This window comes from Peromyscus californicus, unplaced genomic scaffold (assembly GCF_007827085.1).
Source record: "Peromyscus californicus insignis strain IS unplaced genomic scaffold, ASM782708v3 Scaffold_23__1_contigs__length_62951481, whole genome shotgun sequence".
Taxonomy (NCBI): Eukaryota; Metazoa; Chordata; class Mammalia; order Rodentia; family Cricetidae; genus Peromyscus; species Peromyscus californicus.
Genome location: NW_026294534.1, coordinates 36,222,075 through 36,249,927, shown reverse-complemented (window position 1 = coordinate 36,249,927; position 27,853 = coordinate 36,222,075). Strand labels below are relative to the sequence as shown.

Genomic DNA, 27,853 nt, shown 5'->3' with positions numbered 1-27,853 from the left:
CCTGCCCTAGGGCAGCAGCTTCTGCTGCTGCGGGTTACAAGGACAAGTGAATTTGGAATTCCAAAGACTGCCTTTCAACGCCCATGACTCTTCGTTTGAATTATTTTATTAAAATTTTAAACTTTATTTTACATACCAACCACAGTTTCCCTCCCTCCTCTCATCCCGTTCCCTCCCCCTACCTTCTTTCTAGCCCCTTCTCCTCCCCCACCCCCATTCACTCCTCTGAAAGGGGTAAGGCCTCCTATGGGAGTCAACAAAGCGTGGCATATCAAGTAGAGGCAGGACCAAGCCCCTCCCGGCTGCATCAAGGCTGGGCGAGTTATCCCACCACAGAGAATAGGTCCCCAAAAGCCAGCTCCTGTGCCAGGGACAGATCCTGGTCCCACTGCTAGGGGACCCACAAACAGACCAAGCTACACAACTATCACCCATATGCAGAGGGCCTAGGTCAGTCCCATTGCAGGCTGCCAAGCTGTGGGTTTCTCCATCATGATCCTGACCCCCGCTTGCTCATGTAATACCTCCTCCCTCAGAGGTTAGGAGCACTGACTGCTCTTGCAGAGGTCCTGAGTTCAATTCCCAGCAACCACAGGATGGCTCACACCCATCTGTAATGAGATCTGGTGCCCCCTTCTGGTCTGCAGGCATGCACACAGGCAGAACTCTGTTCATTTGAGATCCGTAATCCCTCCACACCTGGCGGGGGAGCGCTGTTGCAAAATCCTCAACCGCCCACCTTAGCCGGCCTCAGGGGCGTCCAGAGCCGGTGATGTGAATTTCTAGTTTCTTCTCCATCGACAAACTGAGAAACTGTCCTAAATTCGACCTCCCCTGTCATCTTTCCACCCTGGGAGTTTCAAGTGCGTTCTGAACTTCAGACTCAGAAGCTGTTCCGGGTTTTCTTTTGCTTTCGCCAGCACCCAAGAGGCCGGCGTAGATTACGTAGGCTCCAGCGGCGCATCGCAACAATCCAAAAGCGCTTCGTTTTTAGCTTCAGAAACTTTGTCCCCAGGGTCTGGCGGCGGCGGCGGTGGTTGCAGAGCTCCTCGGGTCCAGAGCAGGAAGACCCGAGCGGACCGGACGTGTCCTGGGTGCTCTCGCGGAGCTCAGAGCTCCTGCATCCCGGAGTTCCTGCATCCCGGAGTTCCTGAACTGGTCCCCTGACCCTGTCGCTTGAACTTGGAGCAAGACCTCCGTCACTCGGCTGCAGCCGCTGATCGCCACCCGCCCGCTGCCAGCAGGGAGAGAAGAGTATCAGAGAGATGATGTGGCTCTGGCTGGGGCTCGTCGGGCAGAAGCTATTGCTCTGGGGCGCGGCGAGCGCGGTCTCGGTGGCCGGCGCCACTCTCCTGCTCAACATCCTGCAGATGGTGGCGAGCTACGCGCGGAAATGGCAGCAGATGCGGCCTATCCCATCGGTGGTCCGCGCCTACCCCTTGGTGGGCCACGCGCTGTTGATGAAACCCAACAGCACAGGTAAGGATTTGCACAAGGTGTCTGTGCTCTGACCCGAAGGCTGCTAGAGCTCCTTGTCAGTCTGGAAAGCCTGTCTAACGGAGTTCTCCCCACCCTTGCCACACTTGGGGTCCTCACGTCCCTGAGACCCACTTTCTCTTTGGCTGCTAGGAGAAAGAAGAAATCTTTCACCCCTAAAGAATAGATGCCCAGCGCTCCCAATTCCAGTTTCCACGCTCGTGCCAGCCAAATTGCTCTGTCTCTCCCATCCTATAAGGAGCGTAGGAAACACACGCGTGTCTATAACAGATTGCAGTATTTCGGAGCTCCTGTGGCTCCCTCGGCCTTTTCTCTTTTCCCAGTGTTTCAGAAGTCTCCTTCCTCCTGCCTTGGATTGCAAAGCGTTAAGGAGGAAACTCCCTTGGAAAGCTGCACCTGTCCTCAAACTTAATGCCGCTCCTCTTTGTCTGTTAGTTAAGAAAGCAGGAGAGCAGAGGTTGTTTTGAGGCTGGCCACCACCTGGCCCAGACATTGTTTGACTTGACCAATAGTTAAAATCCTCTTGGTCTTTGTATTTTGATCCTTCTGAGGAAGTTTTACAAGGCTTCTTCAGCAGACTCTCTGCCTGAGCCTTGAGGCAAATGTTATGGCCAGTTTGAAAAAAACGTAATTTATTAAAGAATGATCTTTTAAAAAACTCGAAATAATCTTTTAAAAATGTTTTATGCACTTTTTTTCCTATTGATGTAAAAAAAAAATACATGTAGTGGTATTTGTGGTATTCCATCTTTTAACACTTAGTTTCCATGCCTGTGTAAGTTAGGATGCCCAGAACTGAGGAGACACATCCAGCATGGCACATTTTAAAAGTACCTGCACCAGAACCTATCCTTTCTTCAGATTAATTATTAATAGTTGCTTCACAGGCTGGTCATCAACTTTAAATATTTTTAAGGTCCTTTATTATTATTTCTGGGACCCCAGACAAAAAACGAACCCTCAGGACAACTTGCCATGAATAAACTGGGGACATCACAGGAAAGTATGTACCAAAATATTTTCTAGCAGAAACCCAAGTAAAGTTGTCACCTAACAATCAACATGGCTTATATTAGAATTTACCCACCAGCACATGTAGGTATGTTAAAACCACATTGGTAACATTCATGCTGTTTAGTTGCCCATACTCAAAAGGAAGCTAAACTCCCCTTCCGCTCTGAGACTTGAAAGTACATCCTAACAATGCCACTGTGAAAATCATGGAAGACAAAATCCAAAACCCAAAATGCCCATTGGGGAGTAAAAGAGCTATTTTTAGAAAGCCAGATTCTCAGGAAACCATCTGGTGTTTCTGTCAGATACAGGGGAGTCCCATCATGTTTAGTAGAATGAGACCCAGCAAGGTATTATTTTGAGTGTGTCTGTAAAGGGTTTTTCCAAGTAGGTTAGTGTGTGAATCTGAGTGGCCCAGCTAAGAAAAACTCATCTTTCACATGGGCAGAATCCCAGCATCCAACCCATCCTGCGTACAGAAGAAACAATAGAGAAAGCAAATTGGTGTCCTTCTGAGCTTTTCTTCAGTTACCTTGGTCATCAGAAGTCCAGGCTTGCCAGCCTTCAGACTTAGCAGTACTTAGGCAAGCCCCTGGCTTTCCCCGACACCTCTTCCCCAGTTTTCTATGCATACATTTTCATTTTGCATCTCTCACGGCTGTTACTTCTGAAGGTATAAACTGCTCAAAGATTTAGAGTTCTAATTCATCTTAAGCACTGGGGTTTTTTGTTTTTTTTTTTTTTATGTTTGTCTCAACACAAGTGCATTACCACAAGGTCGGCTCTTTGAGGAAGCACTATGTGTGTGTGTATGAGAACATTGAAGCCTCCTCAAAGAATGAGGAGATCTGCATCCACCAAAGAAAAATCTCCTTGAGGTCTCAGCTCTTTGGGCATCTGCATTTCCCCATGGTGGGATTTCATCCAGGTCGTCATCACACTTCTGTTTGTCTGTCATGACATTTCAAATGCCAGCAAACGTGCACTGAGGTGCAAGCCATTACAGTGATGGTGATACGTGTTTATATGTTTTCATTTTGACCCATTTCTTTATGAACACAGTTAATCTGTTTATGATTGTCATTAATACATCTGGGTGTTTTGATTGTAAAAGCATACATATGACTACTTACTTTATTGCATAAAGTGGACCCTGAGGCATTCTAGTGTTTTTATACAGTTTTCAAGTAAACCACTTTCTGAAATTTTAAGGAACTATCTTTTATATAATTTAAAAAAGTTATTTTTCTGTCATTTTATTTTGAGGATGTTAGTCCAGGGTTTTAGAGTTTAGATATTTTGGTCTTTTCTGAATTTCCTCATTTGGAATGTTTGGGATCAAAATTCTACTTGGAAGGGTCATAACCTTAGAACCCCTCCAACTTTACCCTTAGTAAGATTCATATTTTGGGGAAATGCATGAAAATCTTTAGTGACTAAGATGAAAAAGAACTTCGAGCTGATGGGATTCCTTAAAGTCCTTCTCCTTGGAGTGACTCTGAGTGAGGAGAATGTCCACTCACGGAGGGACGGCTTATTCAGTCCACAAGTGCTGGACTAGGGGATGAGAAAACCATTGCTCAATTTTCAGTTATGAAACTGACTAATTTGGGAAGTTGTTGAGACCTCTCTGAGCTAAGGGTTTTGTTGCTGTTCTTACTTGTTTCGTTTATAGAAGTAACCATTGCAGTTAGTTTAGGATTAAAATGTAATTTGAGCCAAATTTCCTGATCACTATCTAAGATGTACTTGTTTACAGTAAGTCCTGTAAGTGCCAGTCAAGCATTTATTGAGACCTTTTGTACTCAGTATTGAGCTCAGCAAAAGAGGGCCTATCAGAACACTCTAGGATGGGATCTCTGCTCTGAGCTACTCTGTCCCTTACGTAAGAGGCTGTGCCTTTTATTCTGTGGCTGGTGTCCAGATTCAGGCCTGGGTGACCTTACTCTGAGTATTGCATGTAGACTCCAGCTGCTGGCATCTAAACTTTTGCATTTGCCCATCTTTCCTGTTAAATAAACCAGCTTTCCCAGTAGGGCCCAACTCTGGGACCTGACTCCCTCCAACCACAGATTCAAATGCCCTCATCTTCCCACCGTATCAGACCAAGGCAGACAGACAGTAAATGTGGAACAGAATGCTCTGAAACCAATGAGTTGATAGATTCCACAATTTAAAAAACATTTTAATACATATATACGCATATATGTATGTATATGTGTGTATCAGAATGCTCTGAAACCAACAAGTTGATATAGCACACAATTTAAAAAATATTGTAATACATATATACACATATATGTATGTATATGTGTGTATCAGAATGCTCTGAAACCAATGAGTTGATAGAGCCCACAATTTAAAAAGTATTTTAATACATATATACACATATATTTATGTATATGCATGTATCTGTGTGAAAGTATGACACATATGTGTGGGTGCCTGAGTATAGATGTAACCATCTTGTTAAATAAGAAACACAGAGCCAAATACAGAGTTAAAAGCCAAGAGGTCAGAGCAATAGCTTAAAACCTCCTTACCCTTCCTGCCACTGCTGTCTTCCCTCAGCAAGAGGCCTACTTCCTGTCTGTCTGTCCTTTTATTGACTTTCTGTTCTGCCTTCTCATTGGTTGTAAACCCAACCACATGACCTCCTCGTCACTGCCTGTCTGTACAGACCTCCAGGTCTTCTGTGGTTGGTATTGAGATTAAAGGCGTGTGTCTCCATGCTGGCTGTATCCTTGAACGCACAGAGATCTGCCTAGCTCTGCCTCCCAAGTGCTGGGATCAAAGGTGTGCACCACCACCACCGATGCCGCCACCCGCCACCACCACCCAGCTGCTGCTATGGCTTGCTATTAGCTCTAACCCCCAGGCAACTTTATTTATTAACATACAAATAAAATCACATTTCAGTACAAATAAAGTATCACCATACCTGTGGAGGCCAGGAAAGGATGTTAGATCCCTTGCAGCTGGATTTAAGGAAGTCTGCCATGAGTGGTGGGAACTGAGCTTGGGTCCTCAGGAAGACCAGAAAGTGCTTTTACCCCATGGATCCCTCTCTCCAGCTCCAATTCTTGAAAGTTTGAAGCAATTTCTTAGTTTAAATTATGTATTTACTCATTTTCTGTGTGTGTTTGTGGAGGTGTGCGCACCACAGTGCATGGGTGGAGGTCAAAGGTCATCTACCTGTGGTCAGCTCTTTTCCTCCCACCAAGTGCATCCCAGGGATCAAACTCAGGTCGTCAGGCTTGGTGGCAGCGGATAAATTTGCTGGCGGAACCAGCTTCCCAGACCTTTCCCTGCAGTTTTAACAATGGTTTTCAATCTAGGAAGCATTTGGAGTTTCTTTTCCAAGTGTGCTTCAGATGTCAGGTTCTGGGGTCTTGGGACACAGCCAGGTTCTACCATTTTCTGGCTCCGTGGCATCAGGTACTGATTTATTAAGAATGTACATTTCACCACACCAAATCCTAATAGTTCTTATGATAACTTACATCGTTGTTGTATTTATTTGAAGGACAGATAATATTTTGAAATAACCTTATAGATACAGGAATGTTGCAAAACTTATGGGTGCTCACATCCTCTCCCAGTTTCCTTTAATGGTGACATATCACATACCTCATATATTTGTACAATTCAATGAATAAATTCTTGTCTCCATTGAATTTAGGACAAAATATTTTTTCTTCCAGACTTTTTCCAGCAGATAATTGAGTATACAGAAGAATTTCGACCCTTGCCAATCATTAAACTTTGGATTGGACCAGTGCCCCTGGTGGCCCTTTATAAGGCAGAGAACGTGGAGGTGGGTATTTACTATTACAGTGGATAGTGCACGCTATAGGCTACGATGTAAGAAGTTCATCAGAACACAAGGAACAAATACAGCTTCAATTTTCATTACACTCCATCTGCAGAGCATTTCGCTCAGGAGGCACTGTGCAGGCCTTTCAGTGATTTCTTACTGCAATTCAGTTGCATTCCTGGGAGAAAAACTCCCCAGAGCTACATGTATTCCTCACTAGGTCTCAATATACTTGTTCTCCTTTCTAAAGAAGTCATCTGAGAGATTTCTGTTGTTGTTGTTGTTTTGGGTTTTTAATGTTTTGTTTTGTGTTGGAGATTAAATCTAAGGCCACTGCATGTCATGTTCTTCCATTAAGGTCTACTCCTTTTTCTATTTTCTAATTGTGAGACACTGAGTGGCCCAAGGTGGCTTTGAACTCATCCTGTAGTTCCAGGCTACCCTTGAACTTGTCTGCAGCTCTCCTTCCTCAGCCTCCTGAACAGCTAGTGCAGTGGCCCTGCACCAAGCCTGGTATACCAGGCAGTTTTAAGAGTTCAAAATTCATGGCCAATGAAATAGGGGTGTTTTCAGGGTCTCATATTATATCAATGATAAATATATTACTGTGCTGGGGATGTGGAGCATAAGGAAAAGAAACTAAGCCTTGGAGTTGTGTGCCCAGTAGCAAGCCTGGAGTGTTCTGGAGTGTTCCAACCTGATGTCTGGAACAGAGGCTGTCTTCGTTATTTAGTTCTCCTGCTTGTGATGAAACACCATGACTAAGATCAAATATAAGAGAAAGATTTTTTTATTTGGGGCTTATGGTTCCAGAGGGTTAGAGTCCATGACTATTGTGGCAGGGAAGCAGCAGGCAAGCTGGCATGGTACTAGAGCAGTAGCTGAGAGTTCACATCTCACTCCACAAGAATTGGGCAGAGAACTCACTGGAAATGGTATGGGCTTTTGAAACCTTAAAGCTGAACTTCAGTGGCACACCCCATTTAACAAGGCTACACCTTCTAATCCTTCTCAAACAGTTCCACCAAGAGGAGACCAAATACTCAAATATATGAGCACATATATATACCCTTTTCATTCAAACCACCGTAGAGGCTATTCTCTCCATTTATTAAACAGTACAGTGAATGTGGTATTGAGAAGGAATGAGGAAATTTTATCTTAATCATCTTTTGTAGGGTTGTCCTAAAGTGAAAAATTATCTTTCTAACCCTTTTGACTCAGAATAACACATAAAGTCACAACCAGATATTATCAATGCCTGTCCACATGCTTCTTTCAACATTGTGTGTCTGTGTGTGTGTGTGTGTGTGTGTGTGTGTAGTGTGTGAGGTGTGTATGTATGTGTTTAGGTGTGTGTGGGGTATCTGTGTGTATGTGTTGCTCTCAATATCTTGCTGTTTTCAGGGAATGGTTTTAGGTCTAGTTATTATATCTTAGATGCACATAAATTGTTCTGAGTCAGAGGCATGAGTGGGTTACAAAAAACAGGGAATATGGTAATTCAAGAATGCATTCAGTTGAGCTTATAGGACTTAATTACATTGGGAATCCAAAGTAGAGTAAGGTTGATTTCTTTGTTTTTCTTAAAGGTCCATTCATTCTAAAGATATAGAACACTGAATACACAGCATGTAAGCAGAACAAAAATACAGTCATAAATGATCTCCAGTCACAGTATTAACTTGTTACAGATGGGGTGGAAGCTTGATTTGTAACTGCAAGCTACAGGCAGCATTCTCAGAAAAATTATTCCTACAGTCCTACTCCCTCAGCTGTATTAATTAAGGGGCACATCAATCAAAGTGGCCATTGATGTGGGGTTGGTAGTAGTGGAGTATGTTGGAGGAGTGGCATGAATTAGCATTACTATAGTTTTAATGATTCTTGGAAAAGGTGGAATGCCTTTTAAACTCAGGAGAGGGGCCCTCTTCTGCACTCAGGTTGTCTTCTGGTGCCAGTCCATGGCTTTTCCCAGTCACACTGAGGACTAGAGATGGTCTGGTAGAAGAAAGCAAAGACATGGAGCCATAGCTCCAATTAATGGGTGGAATAGGATGTAGCTATTTGATGAGTTCTTGAGGGAGTTTATATAAAACCATGTGGGTTTTGTTGTTGTTTTGCACTCTCTCTCTCTCTCTCTCTCTCTCTCTCTCTCTCTCTCTCTCTCTCTCTCTCTCTCTCTCCAAAGTTTCCTGGTTGTCCTGGAACTCACTCTGTAGACCAGGCTGGCCCCAAACTCACAGAGATCCATCGACCTCTGCCTCTGAAGTCCTGGGATTAAAGGCGTGTGCCACCACCACCTGGCTTACTTTGTTTTTTTAAATAAAACTTCTTGCTTCTTAATGATATTTTCCCACAGGTGTCAGGGAGGGAAATTGAGAAATACAGAAATCCTTTAGTCCCAGCTTTCATTTTTGTATTTGAGTTTTGAATAATAATTGGGTTCATTTAATTATGGCTTATCCTTGGCAGTTACATGGAATGCCACAGCAGACATAAATGTCCAAAGTTGACAAAATTAGATAAAAGTTTTAGGAGCACCAGTAGGATATTTGTAGCATCAATCTTAACAGTTCTTATTAATAAGATCAAACCCCAGGCCAGTTATTGGGGTAAATGCTGGAAGGTCAGAGTACCAGAACAAGCCACAGCTATCTCACCTTGCCAATTCCTCCGCTGGTTCTGTTTCCTCAGACTGGAAGCTTCTGTGTCCTCATCCCAATGGCTTTCAGCTAAACTGCTGCTAGAAGCCTGAATGCTTAACCAGCCAAAATGCTTAACCAGGCCAAATGCTTCTAGTTTCTGGTCCTCACGCCTTATAAACCTTTCTGCTTTCTACCACCACTCCCTGGGATTAAAGGCTGCTTTCTGGGATTAAAGGCGAGTCACCATGCCTGGCTGTTTCCAATGCGGCCTTGAACTCACAGAGATCCAGAGGGATTTCTGTCTCTGGAATGCTAGGATTAAAGGCGTGTGCTAACATTTTCTAGCCTAAGTATCTTGTGGCTTTTCTGTTCTCTGACCCCAGATAAGTTTATTAAGGTACACAATATTTTGGGGAACACAATACCACCACAGATATTAACTGTTTTAATTTGTTTAGGGACCCCATTACAGAGAAAGCAGGTAATAACTATCTAGAAATAGTTCCAACAGATTCATGGGGTTTTGTAGTAATATAAAACCTGAAAAAGTATCAATGCCAACATGAACAAATTGAAAAGAACAAAGAAATGTATGTGAGTTATATTTATTGGTCAAAATCATTAGGATGAAAACCATGGGTGTTAACTCCTCTTGGGGTGGTGGTACCCAATGACTGACAGCAATTTGGTCTTCTTCTGTGAGGGGCCAGGCACTCCTGTATGGATTGAATAAGAACATGTTGGGTTTGTCTAGAAGGGGACTTCAGATAGTGATGACAAGAAGGAGTCTAAGGTATGAACCAAGGTGGCTTGAAATAAAAGTGGAATGGCTTGAGCCACACAGTGAGAATCTCTTAGGAGATGGACAGGTTAATCAGGGAGTTGTCAGGAAGCAGAAAAGGCAGCCCAAAGTGTTGCCCATTGGGTGGTAGCTCCTATAGAGTTTACAAGAGAGTGCCATATCCCAGCATCATAGTGCTAGGCAATGGTCCCTTTTGTCTGATTTGTTGACTCAGTCTGGTAAAATGGTCAGTGCATAAGAAATACAGTGAGTATTTATGAGAGAAGGCCTGTATGGGAAGTCATACAATTGTACACGAAGTCTTTATAGGAAGGAGGTGAAGAGAAGGTTGTCCCCCAACCCTGTAAATGTTATTTTCTATTCTTCTGAGGTCTATAGCACAGAAAGTGAAAGTTGTTTTGAGACATGGAAGGGATGGATGGTTTTGGTTCAGCTCCGTTGAGTGATGGTTTTTTTTTTTTTTTTGAGGTGTATTGGGAAAAAATAACCATCCTAAAATGGCTGCAGTGGTGGTTAATTGTAAAGGGAAGAGGAGTATCGGAGATAAATAAATAAAGGGAGTAAATCTAATCATTGACAAGGAAGTGAGTTGTTGTTCTAAGGCTTGGGCGACTAGGTGTGGTCATCCAAGGTGATGAGTTTAAGTCAGTGTCTTCTTTAAGAGACACAAAAGGGTGAGACAGAGCTACATTGGGAGTTTCCAAGGAAGGCCGAAACCAATTGACATTGCCTAAGAGTTGTAGAAGAGAATTTAACATTATCTTTTTTGGGCGGTGGAGGGGAGACACTTGTAATTGATGAGGTTTGATGAAAGAGTTAGTGACAATATATCCAAGATAACTGTATCTTTGTTTATCAGACAAAACTGGAGTTTGTCTGGAGCAAGCAGTAAATGGAAGTTTTATCATGAAGCTCATAAATTGTATAAAACAATTAGATTTGTGTCTTTAGTAGGGGAAGCTAGTGAGAGATCCTCCATATAATGAAATATATAAGTCTGAGGAAATTTGTGTTCAGTAGGGTGGATTGCCTTATTTGCCCGCCATTGGCAGAGGTGGGGGTAATGAAACTGAGACATAGGTGTTAAATAATTGAGAATGAGCACTGAAAAGGCCAATGTTTCTGTATCATCAAGGTGTAAAGGAATAGCAAAACAAACAAATAAACAAAGAAACCTTTACATCAGTCATAGTATCATGTTTGTTTTGAGGGACCATGGCAGGAGAGGGAGTTTGGGGGAGTAGGCAACCACGAGGCTACTGTCAGAATTTGATTCGTATTAGGGACATTATTTTAAGCTCTTGCGGGGTTTGGTTGGTTTATTATTAATCAGGATGCTGGCAAGTTGTTGAGCCACAGTTTCTAAGTCTCCTTTTCAATGGTTACCTTTTTTAAAAAGGTGATTAAACAGACTTTTAAAAGCTATTAAATTTGCATCCACAGAGAGACATCATGCCCACCCTTCACATCCACAGTTGTGGCAAAACCGCTGTTTTCAGGTGAAGACAAGTCTTTAGCTCTGGATGGACTAGCAGGACAAGGGAGGGCCAAAAAAGATGGAAGATTGGGCCCAGGAAATATATGTGGTTCAATAGGAGATGGGGTTTTGTTTTTGTTTTTGTTTTTTAATTCCCTCTTTTCTCTTGATGAAGCTGTGTAGCTAGTCTAATTTGGTTCCAAAGAGTGAAATGTTTTGTTTTGTTTTGTTTTTTTTCCCCAAGTTTCTGAATCAAGGGTTCCAAGGTCAGGGTACCAGGGGCAATATTTCTGACTAATGTTTAAAAGCTCATAAATTGGCTTTAGTGATGCCTTAGCTCCAGCTTAAGTGCTGTGAATAAATTTAAATTCAGGAGACAAAGAACTCCCCACAGCGAACAGAAAAGCCAAAGACAATCAAGGGATTCACCTTTTCATTTTTCTCAGCTCCGTTTAGTCCCCAAGCTTGGATGACAATTTATTTGTATGCTTGAAACTCTGAGCAGATTTCTTTTAGGAATGAGAACTAAATGAACCACTGAGAATAATAAATGTTGATAAAATATTGATCTGAAAAGCAGACTTAATCTAATGTTCTTATAGCTGTGGTTGTTTTGATGTCTAAATCCCTCATTTTTTTAAATCTCTTCTTAAGGTAATTTTGACCAGTTCGAAGCAAATTGATAAATCATATATGTACAAGTTCTTACAGCCATGGCTGGGACTAGGACTTCTCACAAGGTAAGGCACTGTCTGATGTTTTTGATAGACAACCGTCCAGATATCTGGTAGCCTCCAGCTGTGTCGATAGACAGTTTCTAGCCAGGCATGCCTATGACCAGATATGAGTTCATAAGTGTGAAAAGCACTCTAAGAATTAAGAGGTCTGGAGTAGATAAAAACGTGTGGTGAGGGGAAGCGTTGAAAAGCTAGTGGGCATCCAGGCAGCCGCAGGTAAGGACACAAATCAGCCTTGATGTGGCACCTGGAAATAAGCCTCTTCCCCAAGGGAGTGCTCAGCCAGGAACAGTCATTTAGTAAACTCTGTTTCAGGATTCAAACAGTAGACATTAAGGTCGAGTCACAGAGCATATGGGTGTCTGAAGACTGAGGCTTTGGGAGGGGCTGATTTTCAGAAATTCGTCTTAGAAATGGACAAAATGTTCTCAACATTTTCTATTTTGTGAAAGTAATTTTAAATATTAACATCATGGAATGAATTCCAGATAGCGACACCATGGGAATAAGTGAGACCATCATATGCCTTTCTCATTCTAATGAGACCATTGCGATGTTGTGGTCAAGGCTGTTTCAGAATTACGTTGACTGGGCGGGGCTCATGGCTGCTGCGCTGTGGCTTTACTGCTCTCTAGTTTATTACGATGTGTCTGTCCTGCTTGCAGTACTGGGAACAAGTGGCGCTCCAGGAGGAAAATGTTAACGCCCACATTCCATTTTACAATTCTGGAGGATTTCTTAGATGTCATGAACGAACAAGCCAATATATTGGTCGATAAGCTTGAAAGCCACGTCAACCAAGGAGTCTTTAACTGCTTTTTTCACATCACTCTTTGTGCTTTGGATATAATCTGTGGTAAGTCTGATTGGTTTATGCCCTGAAAATTAAATGGCCTGAATAGAATATAGGATTCCATGGGTAGGACAAATTAGGGCGCTGATTGGAAAGGACCCAGGATCCTTCCGGGTGGTGGTATTATAAGACTCTCCCCAAGAAGCCACAGCCATTCCTAGGGGGATGACCCGAGCAGTCACCATGTCACCTTGCCTGGAAGGTCCAGGGGAAAGGATGACAGGAACAGTAAGTAGGAGGTGCAGGAGGGAAAAGAAGAGCAAATAGAAGATAACAGAGCAGGCTTCACCTGTCCCTCTGTGTCCCCGGCCACACAGCAACCACAGCTGCCTGTGAGGTAAACTGCTGCTCCCGTCTGTATTTGCAGAAACAGCCATGGGGAAGAACATTGGAGCGCAAAGTAACGATGATTCTGAGTATGTCCGTACAGTGTATAGGTAAGTGCGTGTGTGTGTGCGTGTGTGTGTGTGCGTGTGTGTGTGTGCGCGTGTGCGTGTGTGCGTGTGTGCGTGTGCGTGTGTGTGTGTGTGTGTGTGTGTGTGTGTGTGTGTGTGTGTGTGTGGTGGGGTCTCTTAACTTACTTTGAAATTGCTATTGATTTGGGCTTTGAAACCATTGCTAATCACATCCGTCTGTGTGGTATTTTGATTGTGTTTGAAGTGAAATCTTAAACTAAAGAGTCACTTCATGATATAGGCATCAGCATTAGCAACAGGTAATTGTTATAAATTTAAATTATGGTATATCTGAGTGCTACAGAAATTTAAAATCTCTAATTGCACCCTGATGCCAAGTGACGAAAGAAAGATATGAACAGTCCTAATAGCCTGTCAACTGTTTCTATGGATCAGTTATGAACACTCTATAACAGTTCTCAACGTGTGGGTTGTGACCCCTTTGGGGGTCAAACGACCCTTTCACATGGGACACATGTCAGATACCCTGCATATCAGATATTTACATTACAGTCCATAATAATAGCAAAGATAGATATGAAGTAGCAACAAAACAATTTTATGGGTGGGGGTCACCACAACATGAGGAACTGTATTAAAGGGTTGCAGCATCAGGAAGGTTGAGAGCCACTGCCCTAGATCTATTCCACAGTGCTAGCAGTGATCATTACCACTGTTCTGTGTGCTTTTTTTATTGGAAAATTTAAAATACCATTTATTTTCTTTCATATCTTCTGCACTGAGTAGGTGCTGATTTTGCAATTGAGGCAATCTTTTATTAACTTTAAAAGTACATGGAGTTATTCATCTACTAGGAGGTGGGGCTAGGATTTGATTTGATTTATACAATCTTAATTTATCACTCAACTTCATCCTAACAAGTATTTACTGATCGTCTATGACCAGCCAGCCACCATATAGTCAGTTACCAGGTAGCTTCAAATTGACACAGACCACAGAGTAATATGGGAGATGGCCATTGAACCAAGAAATAGAAATTTAGGAATTTTAACAGTTGTTGACAGAGAAAGGACCAAGTTGTTACCAGATTGCAAAACATGGATATGTTCTAGAATATAGTGTCCAGGAAAGGCCCCTTCAAAGAGCTGTCACTTAGAATGTCCTGAGGGAGATTGAACAGAGGTCTGTCTGCCCTGTCATGTGAAATGAGAGGCAGGTGCTGGAAGCAGCTCCGTGACAGATTGCTACTTAATATGCCATTTCTTGTAAAAGACCGCTTATGTTTCTAAATTATATTTGCTTATTTTGTGTGTGCATGCATGAGTGTGGGTGTGCATGGCCCCACGGCGCACATGTGGAAACAGAACAGCTTGTAGACGTTGGTTCTTCCCTTCTTCCATGTGTGTCCCAGGGTTGGAACTCAGAAGGTCAGGTCTGGTAGCAGGTTTCTTTACTTGCTGAGCCATCTCACTGGCCCCAGAGTTTTTAATGTCTTTGGAAGAGTGGTGGAGTAAGAGCATAGAGCTTAGAGGCAGACTTTTATCTAAACCTTTGGCATAAATGCTCCAACATTCCTGGGAAGCTGTGAACTTGCTCTGTGGAAGCAAAAGCACTGGCCCGGGGCCCTCTGCAGGTTTCATAGTACATTTTCACTTCTCTAATACAACCAATACTGCTTCAGCTCCATGCTATGTCTAGTAATCTATTGTCCCACCATGTAGCGCTAGACATGGGTCTCTATTAGCCTTGAACGCTAGTCAGCATCATTTCATTTATTGCTGTTATCAAGGCCAGGCTCCAAAGGTCGGGGGATAACCTTTCTGATGTAAAAGGTACTGTTATCTTGTTTATAGGATGAGTGAGATGATATATCGTAGAATCAAGATGCCCTGGTTTTGGTTTGACCTTTCGTACCTTATCTTTAAAGAAGGACGGGAACACAGAAGGGGACTTAAGATCCTACATACTTTCACCAACAATGTAAGTTGTGTTGTTGTTGTTGGTATTTTACTCTTTTTTTGAGGGGGTGCTACCCAGCTCCCAAATAAATCACACATGGAAGCTTATACTTAATATAAATGCCCAGCCTTAACTTGTTTTGTTTCTTGCTAGCTTTCCTTAACCCGTTTATCTTTTGCTTCTGGGCTTTTCCCATTCTCTTAGTTCTGTAAATCTTACTTATTCCATGGCTTGCTGTGTAGCTGGGTGGCTGGCCCCTGGAGTCCTCTGGCTCCTTGATCTCTTTTCACTTGCTAGATTTCTTCTTCTATGTATTCTTTCTCCTGCATCGCTATTGGCCGTTCAGCTCTTTATTAGACCACCAGGTGTTTTAGACAGGCACAGTAACACAGCTTCACAGAGTTAAACAAATGGAACACAAACAAAAGTAACATACCTTAAAATAATATTCTACAACAGTTGTGTGTGTGTGTGTTCATGTGTGCGTCACTGTGTGCATACATTAAAATATACGAAGCATAGAATCAAGTGGAGTTAAATGACTTCACAATGTTATGCAGCTATTACCAAAAGTAGAATACTCTCAAGTCCAGGATTTTTATGTTTTTTTTTTTAATATACCCAAATGTAGGGCCGTGGAGTAGAATATTTGTTCCATAAAAGTTAAATAGAATAGTAATGCCAAAAGGATTAATATTATATTTAAATTGTATATTTAACTGGCATCAATGAAATATTTGCTGGGTGTCATGTGCTGCACCCAGTGTTGGAAATAGAGAACTTAGTTAGACAAAGATGTTCCCTGCAGTACTGGAGAGTAGTCTAGGAGAGGAGGTTATCCATAATCATAATTACAGAGCATTCTATGGACTTATTAACAAACAGGGTTCTGGACAGAAGAGGAAAGGGATAGAGATCTGTGCATGAGCCTCATGGGGAATGTTTCGGGAAGGCAGTAGCTCTCATATGAAAGGACATCTAATGCAGCGCATAGTATACTTCAGTGAAAATTAATTTGATAGTACTATTTTTCTTTCCAAACTGAAAATCAAACAGGTGGTAGGGGTTTTGTTTTAAACATAGGATATCCATCTTTGGTTGAAGACATGTTTATCAAAAAACAAGGTTTAATTGAAAATATAGAACAAATCGCAATGTGGTGAAATTTTCCCACTGAAATGTATCTTTTCTTTGCTGTAATTTTTGCTTAAAATATATTGTGGATTGCCTCTTTGTGATAAGGACAAGCTACCAATGGGTCACGTGATTAAGCCAGTGGAGGTTAAGTGAATGAAATGCTGCCTTGAGTTGCCCACAGTGTAGTCACCAGGATTCAGGAGGAGAAACAGCCACATTTTATAATCACATTTTCCCTCTAAATGTAACAGCATCAACATCAGTAAAAATAAGTAATGAAGTCCAGACTTCATAAACAGTGCCATTCACTTTGAAAAAAAAATGGAAAAAAAAATATATTGAGACATAAACACTTACAAATTCCACAAAGAGAACATAGTATTTTGCTCCCAAATTTCTGAGAATACACTCATTTAAGTGCCTTCATAGGAGGGTTGCCAGTTACTCAACAGGAAAAAGTCTACATGAGCACAGCAGGTGTATGGACTGTTTTTGTTGTTGTCGTTGTTGTTATTCAGACGTAGCTAATGCACACTCTAGAATGCTTGCCAGTTTTCTTCATCTGGGCGGGGGAATCAAGGCACAAAGGCAGCAGACTCTGCCGAGTGGATGGTGGTACTTGAGACTGTGGGGAAATACACTAAAGCGCAGATGCAAAGCATGTCCGGTGATAGGTGACGTGGGGACAAATGAACACAGGGAGTGTTAGGGACCGGGGTAGGCGTGGCTATCACCTGAGACCTGAACGTGGCACGGGATCCAGTCACATGAGCACCGGAGGGCACGGCATTCTGGGCTCAGTGAAGAGCAAGCAGGCAGGGTGAACTGGCTCATCAGCTATTGGTTCATTGACTTGCTATGTCCTTTCTCCGTAACCAGAGGCAATCATCAAGAGGCATCGAGGATTAGTGCATTCTGTGGCTGTCTCATCTCTACCAGTTACACTTCTCCTCACTAGTTCCCTCCCATCTCCAGGGGATGGTTTAGTAGACAGTGACTCTGTTCCCATGTTAGAAAGATTGCAAAAATCGTACTTGAAAATTATGGGTTTGACCTAACATTAAATTCGTATTTAATAGTTTCACCACATGACATTCTCAGCCTTAACCAAGGGCTTTGTTGCTTTTTCACAAGAGCCTAAGTGCCATTGAAATAGAAAGAACAGGAAAAGTTTGGGGGAAAAATAAGTTAAAGAAGACAGCGTATTTTCGTAGGAAAATGTACCAGTAAGCCTCACCCAAAGTGCAAATTTTGTATTCAACGTTATTTACATCCTGCAGGTCATCGCTGAACGGATCAATGACATGAACGCGGAGGAAGACTATAAGAGTGCTGGCAGGGTTTCTGAGACCCCCAAGAGTAAGCGCAAGGCCTTTCTTGACTTGCTTTTGAGTGTGACTGATGAGGATGGCAACAGGTTAAGCCACGAAGACATCCGCGAGGAAGTCGACACCTTCATGTTTGAGGTAATTTTTGTTGCCAGGTGATTTTCACTATTGAAGCATTTCATAGCTCAGGTTTTACCATGGTGGAGACACCTGCTTAACACACACACACACACACACAAGAACTAGGTTTCGTCCTCAGCACCATGGCAACAAACACACAAACAAAAATGGGGGTGGGGTGGGGCTGGAGAGATGGCTCAGCAGCAGTTAAGAGCAGAGGACCAGGTTCAAGTCCCAGCACCCACATGGCAGCCTACAACTGTCTGTAACTTCAGTTCCAGGGAATCTGGTATCCTCACACAGACATACATGCAGGCAAAAACACCAAACCACATAAAAATAAAATTAAAAAAAAAAAAACTCCACAGAAATGGGAACATGAAGGTGGCTCAGCTAATGAAAGTGATCGCTATTAAGCTTGACCACCTGAGTTGGATCCCTACAACCAACATGGTGGAAAGAGATCTCTAACTTCTACAAGTTGGTCTTTGATCTCCACATATGTGCCATACTATAAACCACACACACACACAAACACAAATAAATTATAATTTAAAACACCCCCAGTTTCAATGATCATTAGAATCACAAGCAGAAATTAAAAAAAAAAAAAAACAGTCAAATACTAAAGCAGCTTAGTATAATTGGAAACCTTTAATAACGTCTTCAGACATTATAAACTTTAAGAACAGGGTGATGATAGACACGTTATTTTTTATTAAGAAAATTTAAGGTCCCCCAGACTTTTCCTAAAAAGACAAGAAACTCTACACTGGCCTCAGTTCCCTATGTCACTTCATGTTTTTCTTAACCTCCCCAAACATGTCCTTTTCAGTCCTTTAAAGTCTAGCACATAACTACTGCTGTGGGTCGCTTTAGACAAAGAGAATCTAACCAGTTTGTGATTCTAATGGGATTTCTGGAATGTTAATATCTCTTTAAAACCCTTCTTGCAAATATGCTTTAAATGTTATAGGAATATTACAAAGAGTGGAGCTTTCTACAGGTGTGTTGCAAATTTAAGGTTTCAGAAAGTCCTATGATGTAGCAACAGCCTCCGAGTGGAGGAAAGGGACACATGCATGGGATTCTAAAGGGTCCCAGAGTGCTTGGGCATCACGTTGCATTGGCTGCTCTGCCTCCAGCCCTCTGGATGTACTTCCCGTACTACTGATTTTGTTTAATTTTTTTATTTCATTTCTAACTGGCAAATAACCACTGTTTATGCTTCTGGAGTTCAGTGTGATGCCTTGATACACATACATGTTAGGGAATGTGCACATCATGTTCATTAACGTATCCATCACCTTCACATATTTACCTGATTCTGGAGTAGGAACATGCTACACAATACATTGTAATTAATTATAACCCATCACACTGTGCAATAGATCATGATAATTCACTGTTTACATCTGAGGTTCTGTGTTTTTTGAGGATCTCTCCTTCCCGTCTGTAGGGATAAAGCCTGCGCTACCACCACCCGTTCACCATGTCCGAGCGAGGGGCTGTGGATTATAAAATAAGGGACAAGAGACAGTGAGTCATTCGCCACGGCTGAATGCCGAATGCCAGCCGAATGCCGTTTATTGAAAGAGGGAGGAAACCTTAAATACAGGCTTACAGCACAATGGCGGATCCCCGGAGGGCAGAAGTTTGCTACTGAATGTTCTACATTCTTGCATCTAAGCTGTTAACGCCCAATATGCAGGATACACAAACAAAGAACTTCCCTAAAGTGTTCAGGAGGGTGGATACCGGCAAGGAATTAGCATAGGGAGGACATCTGGTCAAGGTCGGCAAGCAGGCAACGGCTTTACTCAATATGGGAGGAGACCAGGGCCCTACACCCGTCCTCCCCAGCCACCAGCCACCAGCCACAGCCTCTAGTAACTGTCCTTCCACTCTGAATGCCTATGAGTGAAATTATTTTCAGTTTCTCCATGTTGGTGAGATCATATGTTACTTTTCTTTCTGTCTTGTCTTACTTTACTTCCTATAATGCCCCCTAGATTCATCCATGTTATCACAGATAACAGGATCTCCTAGTTTTTAAAAAGAGAATACATACTATTTTATTATGCATGCCCTACAGTTTTAAAGTCTAATTACCTGTTGATGCACATCCCTGTTGTACAATCTATATATTCTGTAGAGTTCTTATCAGGATTCTAATAATGTTTCTCAGAGAATAGGAAAACCAATCCTAAAATTCATATGAAATCACAAAAGACACTGAAAAGCCAAAACAAGCTTGAGCAAAAAAGAATGAAGGAGTCATATTGGTTACTTTAAAAATACACTACAAAGCTGTAGTAATCAAAAAAGCATGGCTATGGCATAAAAATATACATACAGACCAATGGGATAGATTTGAGATTTGAGAAATAATTATGCATTTGTAATCATCTGATATTTGACAAGGGTGCTGAGAATACACAGTGGGAAGAATCTACATTAAATGGTGTCTGGAAAATTAGATAGCCACATGCAGGAGGACAAAAACTTACCCTTATCCCACCCTTTAAACAAGAATTAACTCAAAATGAATTAAAGAGGTAACTCTAAGACATGAAATTGTAAAACTAATAGGAAAAATATGGGGAAAGCTCCCTAAAGTCTGGTCTAGGAATCGATTTCTTGAAGATGACTTCCAAAAGCAGAAATATGCAAATGGATTGCATCATCCATTCTTCTCCAGAGAAGGGTCCTACCATGTAAGAGGGCACAGCTATACTAAGGGTCTGAAGACCTGGGCTCTTATTCTGTGCCAATGACCTAAATAAAATACCTCATATCATCCCAGCTCTAACTGATTTCCCTGTGTTGTAAAGAGAGACCTAGACTGAATCGTGGTTTTAAATTTATTTATTTATTTATTTATTTATTTATTTCTCTCTCTCTCTCTCTCTCTCTCTCTCTCTCTCTCTCTCTCTCTCTCTTTCTTTCTTTTGCCAGGGACAGGGAAGGTCAGTGGTAGATTACTTGCCTCGTATGTGTGAAGCTATGGTTCAGTGCCCAACAAAGCAACTACCTTAACTACCTTGCCTGAGTTACTTTCTGTGGCTGTGATAAAATACCATGATCAAGAACAATGTACGGAAGAGTTTATTTTACCTTGTCGTTCCAGAGGAAGGCATGGCCAGCCTGGTCTACAGAGTGAGTTCCAGGAAAGTCAAGGCTACACAGAGAAACCCTGTCTCAAAAAAAAAACAAAAACCCAAAAACAATTAAAAAAAAGTACATCGAGAATCATAGAAGTCATATAAGCAATGCAGCAAATATATATTATCATCAGCATTTCACATTAAGCACTGAGATCTTACATCTCTATTTTCCCATGTGCTTACATATGCACATATGTGTATAGGCAAACCCACACATCTAATTCCCACTAGTAACCATCATTTCCCTCTTGAAGTTGTTCTTTGTTGCACTGAGTCGGAGGCCCATCCTTTTCAATTACTATACTGAACCGTCCTCTATGCGCTGGATGTGGGCTGTTCACTCCAGGCTCTCATCGCTGCAGGTTTCAGCCATTAAACTGTTGAGAGCGTGAGCCCTCCTCTTCCCACTGATGTGCCTCTGTCAAGTCTGCTGTATGTCTTGCTTCATCCATAGGAAGCTCAGGAGACAGCTCCCACATGCTTGAATCGGGCTTACATCCGTGTATTCAAGAGAGGCCGTTGAGTTATTAGGAGAGTGCTTCCTTGCCTGACTCAGTAGAGAGCTGAGCAGCAGCACCTGGATCTTGTCTGCAGTCCAGAGTCACTTTGTAAAGGAATTGCAGGTGTATGGGAATGAGAGCTGAAAGGAGATGAAAGGAGGAAGGAGTTGAATGCCTGAAATATGGAGAGGGTGGAGCATCAGGATGTCTCTACGGGGACTTGACTCCTTACCACAGGCCACTCTAGAGTTTCACAGCAGAGTGGTACAGTGTTGTTTGTTTTTGCTGTTTTGTGGGAGCCCGCCACCCAGCTCCCAAATAAATCACACATGGAGGCTTATTCTTAATTATGAATGCCCGGCTTTAGCTTGGCTTGTTTCTAGACAGCTTAACTTAGCTATAAATTATCCCATCTATCTTTTGCGTCTGGGCTTTTGCCTTTCTTATTTCTGTATAAATTTTATTATTTCTTACACTGTGACTTGCTGTGTAGCTGGGTGGCTGACCCCTGGAGTCCTCCTTCTTCTCTGGGTGCATCCTCTTTTTCCTTCCTCCCAGATTTCTCCTTCTATTTATCTTCTCTGCCTGCCAGCTCTGCCTATTTCTCTCTCCTGCCTCGCTATTGGCCATTCAGCTCTTTATTAGTCCATCAGGTGTTTTAGACAGGCACAGTAACACAGCTTCACAGTTAAACAAATGCAACATTAACAAAGTAACACACCTTAAAATAATATTCTACTACAGTCTCTGTTTTGTCGTCAGACTTTGTGTTCATTTCCTACTTTCACTTCCTTTGGGGATGTTGTTATTATTATTTAATCTCTAAAATGTGAATGGTAGTAATGAACATTTCCTGGAGTTATGAAGATTCATTTCTACAAAATACTTAGCATTTTGCCCGAGACTCGCCAAGTACTAAATTGACTACAAGCCAATTTCTTTAGGAGAGAGTATGCCTAGAACCCCCCAAATATTTCTCAGTGTCCAGCACCAGCAGAGGAAGCCAGCCAAGGCAGGAACTCAAAGCAGGACCCTGAAGCAGAATATAAAGGAATGCTGCTCACTGGCTTGCCTCCACTGATGTTTAGCTACCTTTCTTATATAGCCCAGGCAAACAGGGGGCTGGGTCCTTCCACATCAATCATTAATCAAGAAAAAGGCCCCACAGACATGTTTTCAGGCCAGTCTGATGGAGGCAATTCTTCAATTGAGTCTCTTTCTTCCCAGGTGTGTCAAGTTGACAATAAAACCTTACCACTATAGCAATCCTTCTGCCTCAGCCTTCTCCCTCTGGGATTACAGAAGTAAGTCAACCCTACCCAGCTAAGAGACTGTTGAGTATGTTTGTCGCTCACTGAGGTGAGCAGCTGCACTGAATGATTTAGGTTCTGCAGTCATACTGCAGCTGTAGATACAGGGGGAGTTCAATTTTGTCCTCACACCCCCCCCCAACAGAACTGTGCTTTTAAATGTTTCCCCCACCCCTTGTGTTTTTACAGGGTCATGATACAACAGCAGCTGCAATAAACTGGTCCTTATACCTATTGGGATCTTATCCAGAAGTCCAGAGAAAAGTGGACAAGGAACTGGATGATGTGTTTGGTACGTTGGGCCCCTTTGTTAGCTCTATTGGGGGCCCTAAGTCCATGGAAGCAGTGGCCATTCTTGACCCACAAAGATGGAGGCCATTGTCATCAACAGAAGGCCATGGTGTAGGACTCCTGCCTGCACCTGTCTCGTTGACAAGGCCAAGTGAATTTCCTAGCAGGCATTTGACAAGTGTCCTGACATGTAACTAACTATCCCAGAGCAGAAGCGAAGGATACACAGATCCATGACACTGTTCACAATGGACCTACTGCTGAATCGGTAAAACAGACACATGCACTTACAGCTTAGAGTCACGGGCTGTGCCTTTGAGCAATGCCAAGAGGATGCTGTCGGGGAGCCCAGGGCACAGGTGGAGAGAGTCATGAGGGTAAAGGGAGAGTGCTTTCACGTGACTGCATCTGGCAAGGTGAGAGTGGCGATGGGGGTACAGCAGGAGGATTTGTTTCTACTACACAGCAAGCGCCATCATCTCTAAAATATTGTCAGCCCCCCAAGGGGAAGCCGTACTGCTGAACAGTCACTCATCTTTCTTTCCTTAGCCCCGCCCCCGGAAGCCACCATTTTTACTTTCCATTTCTATAAATGGAATCACATAAGGCCATTGTCTTTGTAATGTGACTCCTATTAACATATTAACATGGGAGATGGTCTTGTCTTATCTGCTTTCTGTTACTTAGCCTGAATGCTTCATTTTATTTTATTATCCATGATGTTAGAATTCTGCTTCGTTGGTAGACATTTGGCTTTCTGTGTTGTGGTCCGGTGGCGCTTTGTGATGTCTTACCTCCCTGAGTCTAGGTAGGGCTTTGTTTTCATTGTGTCCATTTATTTTAACCAGGAAGGTCTCTGCGCCCTGTCACCTTGGAAGACCTGAAGAAGCTTAAATATCTGGACTGTGTCATTAAGGAGACTCTCCGAATTTTCCCCTCTGTCCCTTTATTTGCCCGGAGTCTTAATGAAGACTGTGAAGTCGGTGGGTATCAGAGCAGGAGGCAGCGCGGGTTGTATTTCTCGTGTCTATCTGGCAGAGTGTCCCGACACATCATTCTCTCTTGACAGCTGGTTACAAAATTGCAAAAGGCACGGAAGCGGTCATCATTCCTTATGCACTGCACCGGGACCCCAAACACTTCCCAGATCCTGAGGAGTTCCGGCCAGAGCGGTTCTTCCCGGAGAATTCCCAAGGACGCCATCCCTATGCCTACGTGCCCTTTTCTGCGGGACCTAGAAACTGTATCGGTTTGTATCCATGCGAGTGGGTTTGACCTTTCAGGCCCACGTGATAGATTCTCACAAGAATCTCTGAAGCATGATGGGTTCTGTTTCCTTCCACTTTACAGGATAGTTTCAAAATGCCATTGTTAGGGGCTGGGTAGGCAGCTCAGTTGGTATTGTGCAAGCGTGAAAACCCAAGTCTGTCCCTAAGTGTGTGTGTGTAAAGCTGGCTGTTGTGTGCACTTGTGATCCTGCTGGTGGGAAGGCAGAAAGGGTGGATCTCGGAGACAGAATACAGCAGAGAGGACTACTTGAAATGATAGGAACTAAACCTTTCGTCATTCAGCAGGGTAAGGTGTCGGTGGGTTTTCCAAGGTTTCTCTTTTGGTTTTTATGTGGCAGCCTTCTCTTCGTGCGTCTTTATTTGGTCTTTTCTCTGGGTGTGCTTGTGTGTTGAATGTCGTGGTCTCGGCTTGTTTTGAGACCCACCATAATGACCTCACTTATCTCATTTAAATGTAACCACGCAGTGTTAATTTTTTTATTTAAAGGCCCTAGCTCTAAGGACATTCATAGTACAAAATGTTGGGAGTTGCCTGGTGTGGCGGCTTAGACTCAGGAGGCAGAGGCAGGTGGGAATCTCTGTGAGGTCAAGGGCAGCCAGGGCTGCACAGTGACACCCTGTCTCAAATAAACAAAGGAGAGAAGGAGTAAGAGTGAGAGAGTAAAGAGGGGAGGAGGGAGGTGGGGGGAGAGAGGGAGAGAGAGAGAAAGACTGTATTATTGGGAGTCAGGATTTCCGCATAGGAATTTTGGATTTCGACATAATTCTGCCTATAACATAAAGTACAATCAATTTCGTGGTAGATATTTAATTATTTAGTGTGCGTGGTATGCGTGGGCATGTCATAGCTGGAGTGTGGATGTCAGAGGATGACTTTTGGAAGTTGGTTCTCACCTTCCATCATGTGGGTCTCAGGGATCAAACTCAGGTCATCGGGCTTGATGGCATGCACCTTCTGCCTCGCTACCTTTAGAGTTCTAAAATACTAGAGATTTAGCTTTGTTATTGTGGTAGAAAAAAAAATGTAAATGATAAGACTTATTTTTTGTTTGAAAGAATCGCAGACCCAAACAAAGGGCATTGCGTGACTGCCAGTCACGTACTTATGAATGCACACCCCATGCATTATAAACAATTTGGCTTTAGTATTTGCAGCTCTTTATCACTTATATGAATGCCAACATTAATGAAATGAGAGTAGATCTAAATATATGGATCTGAGCCATATCGGTTACTCTAGAGTGAGTAAATGAAGGAGGCAATACAAAACCATCTAGAAGGGTTGGCAGCAGTTAAGAGCCCATATTGCTCTTAATGGGGATTTGAGTTCAGTTCCTGGCACCACCCACCCACATTGCATGACTCATAGATACTAGCAATTCCAGGTCCAAGGGACCAGGGCCTTGTATTTACATGCACACCCTCTATCCCACTACGTGTATACATACACACTGATTAAAAAAAATTGTAATCCAATCTAGAAATTCTCAATTTAAATGAGCCCAAATTCATCTGGCTGTCAGTCATCCCTAGGTGTCATCTGATACCCATTCTAATCCCAGAGTTGGTCCAAGACCTCTCAGAGATAGCCATCTACAGATGTGAAATCCTATTTATAAACTGGCATGGATTTGCATGTGAATACATAGTTATATCCTCCAGTATACTTAAATCATCAGCAGGTTCCTGTAATACTAGGAACAATTTATATGCTATGAAAAATAGTTGTTCTTATTGCTTAGGGGATGAACAATGAGACAAAAGTGTATGCATGTTCAGTAAAGATGTAATTTTAAAAACTATTCTAACTGATGGTCAGTTGAATCCATAGATACGGAATCTGTAGATGGGAGAGTCCGTGGTATTGCTAAAGTAGATTGCTTGGCTGCCACAGCTAAGCAGACTCATGTGGGAGCAAACAGGATGCTTGGAACTCTTCAGTTTTAGCAATCATCTCAGGGATTTGGTCCTCTGGCCCACCTGATTGCGAAGTGATGACTATGTCACAGCTTCTTGTGTCTCAAATTTGAGTTGTGTCTATATTTCAAGTGATGGTCTTTACATTTACTTAAAGGTCAAAAGTTTGCTGTGATGGAGGAAAAGACGGTTCTTGCCTGTATCCTGAGGAGGTTCTGGGTAGAATCTAACCAGAAGAGAGAAGAACTTGGCCTGTCTGGAGATTTGATTCTTAGGCCAAATAATGGCATCTGGATCAAGCTGAAGAAGAGACATGAAGAACTCTAACTTTGTCCTCGAACTATGACCTTTTTATGATGAAGATCATTCCACCAGAAACATGGTATTTGCAATTTTTAGATTGTGAATCAAAAACTCTGAATCCTTGGACATAATGTTTTTCCTTGTCCCCACTGATTTTGGGATCTAGCCCATCTCAGAGAGTTTTTGTGTGTTTATCACCAACATAGATGCCACGCCACACCAGCTCTTGGTCTCAAAGGTACTGTTAGCTGAGTTGGCACCAGAAATAAACACATAATAAAAAATTATAACAGAAGGAACCATCAGCCTGTTCAATTTCATTTGTTAAAGTCAAAAGACACCATTCCAATGAGATTTCAGAATTAAGAAAATATTCTTGTTGACTCTGAAATTCATATGGTGTCATTTGAAAATGGTAGGTAATCAAGCTCTTCAGCATCATGGGCTTGAGATTTTAGAGCCAGTGTCATTAGTTACGAGATAAGCAGTTGTCAGATCTCTTTCAGATTTTACCCTGAAAAGCATGCCGGACTCAAGTGCCAGTCACCTTGGTGACTGTACGCGAGGGTCTTCTATTTTTGGCGGAGTCACAATCACCTTGTACATCATGTCATTGGAAAAGATTCCTCTCGGCAACTTCCAGCCTCTCACTTTCTCTTACAATATACTTCGGCTTTATGGAACTCAGGACCATGATTAAATGGATTAGAGCTCAGGATATCTGCCTTCAGTGTCTTTTTTTGTAATTCCTCTACTTTTAGAGGAAGAAAAAAAACAACTGTTCTTTCATATTTAGTTATGCTGTAATAACACTTGGTTCAGGATTAGACATCTAATTAACTTAGCCCCTTGCCAAGCTGAAAATTGAATCACATTCCTTGGACTTTAATTTTGTATATAATACTACTATTTCTCACACAATCACTTTTAGAAACTTCTTTTTAATAAATAATTCTTAACAGGATCAGTTGTGTGGCTTGTTTTGTTTTCAGTTTCCCATGGCTTAGCAAATTAGAAGCAAGAAATGGAAAGGATAGAGTATGTATCCATGAATCAATATCGAGGAGAACAGTATAACAAACAGCATTTAGCAAGCCCCACAACATGGGTCACTCAGGGCAATATTACCAAACAGACCTGTTAAACTCTCCAGAGAGCCACAGCGCACAGGACTCAAGCCCTAAGCTGATGAGAAAAAAACAAAACAAGAAGGGAGCTACATATTTGCAGTGATATGTAAAGTAAAGCCTTTATGTCTGGCTTTAAGTGAA

At 42.4% G+C, this 27,853-nt stretch overlaps 1 protein-coding gene across 1 annotated transcript; it reads left to right on the top strand.

The window, feature by feature from the left end:
- The first annotated feature begins 258 nt into the window (after nt 1-258).
- Nucleotides 259-27,546, top strand: LOC128119073 (cytochrome P450 4V2). The gene is made up of 11 exons (XM_052752132.1): nt 259-1,479; nt 6,216-6,328; nt 11,910-11,995; nt 12,658-12,848; nt 13,213-13,282; nt 15,115-15,241; nt 17,638-17,823; nt 22,972-23,074; nt 23,922-24,056; nt 24,143-24,322; nt 26,437-27,546. Exons 1-11 carry the CDS (start codon nt 1,266-1,268, stop codon nt 26,604-26,606), a joined length of 1,575 nt encoding a protein of 524 aa, XP_052608092.1. The 5' UTR covers nt 259-1,265; the 3' UTR covers nt 26,607-27,546.
- The last annotated feature ends 307 nt before the right edge of the window (nt 27,547-27,853 follow it).

What these genes read in the sequence shown, in the direction of transcription:
- LOC128119073 (XM_052752132.1), top strand. Translation starts at nt 1,266, where the DNA reads ATGATGTGGCTCTGGCTGGGGCTCGTCGGGCAGAAGCTATTGCTCTGG. An exon ending in TATGTCCGTACAGTGTATAG is followed by an intron (nt 13,283 to 15,114) that starts GTAAGTGCGTGT and finishes TCTTGTTTATAG; the next exon opens with GATGAGTGAGATGATATATC. An exon ending in TAATGAAGACTGTGAAGTCG is followed by an intron (nt 24,057 to 24,142) that starts GTGGGTATCAGA and finishes CTCTCTTGACAG; the next exon opens with CTGGTTACAAAATTGCAAAA.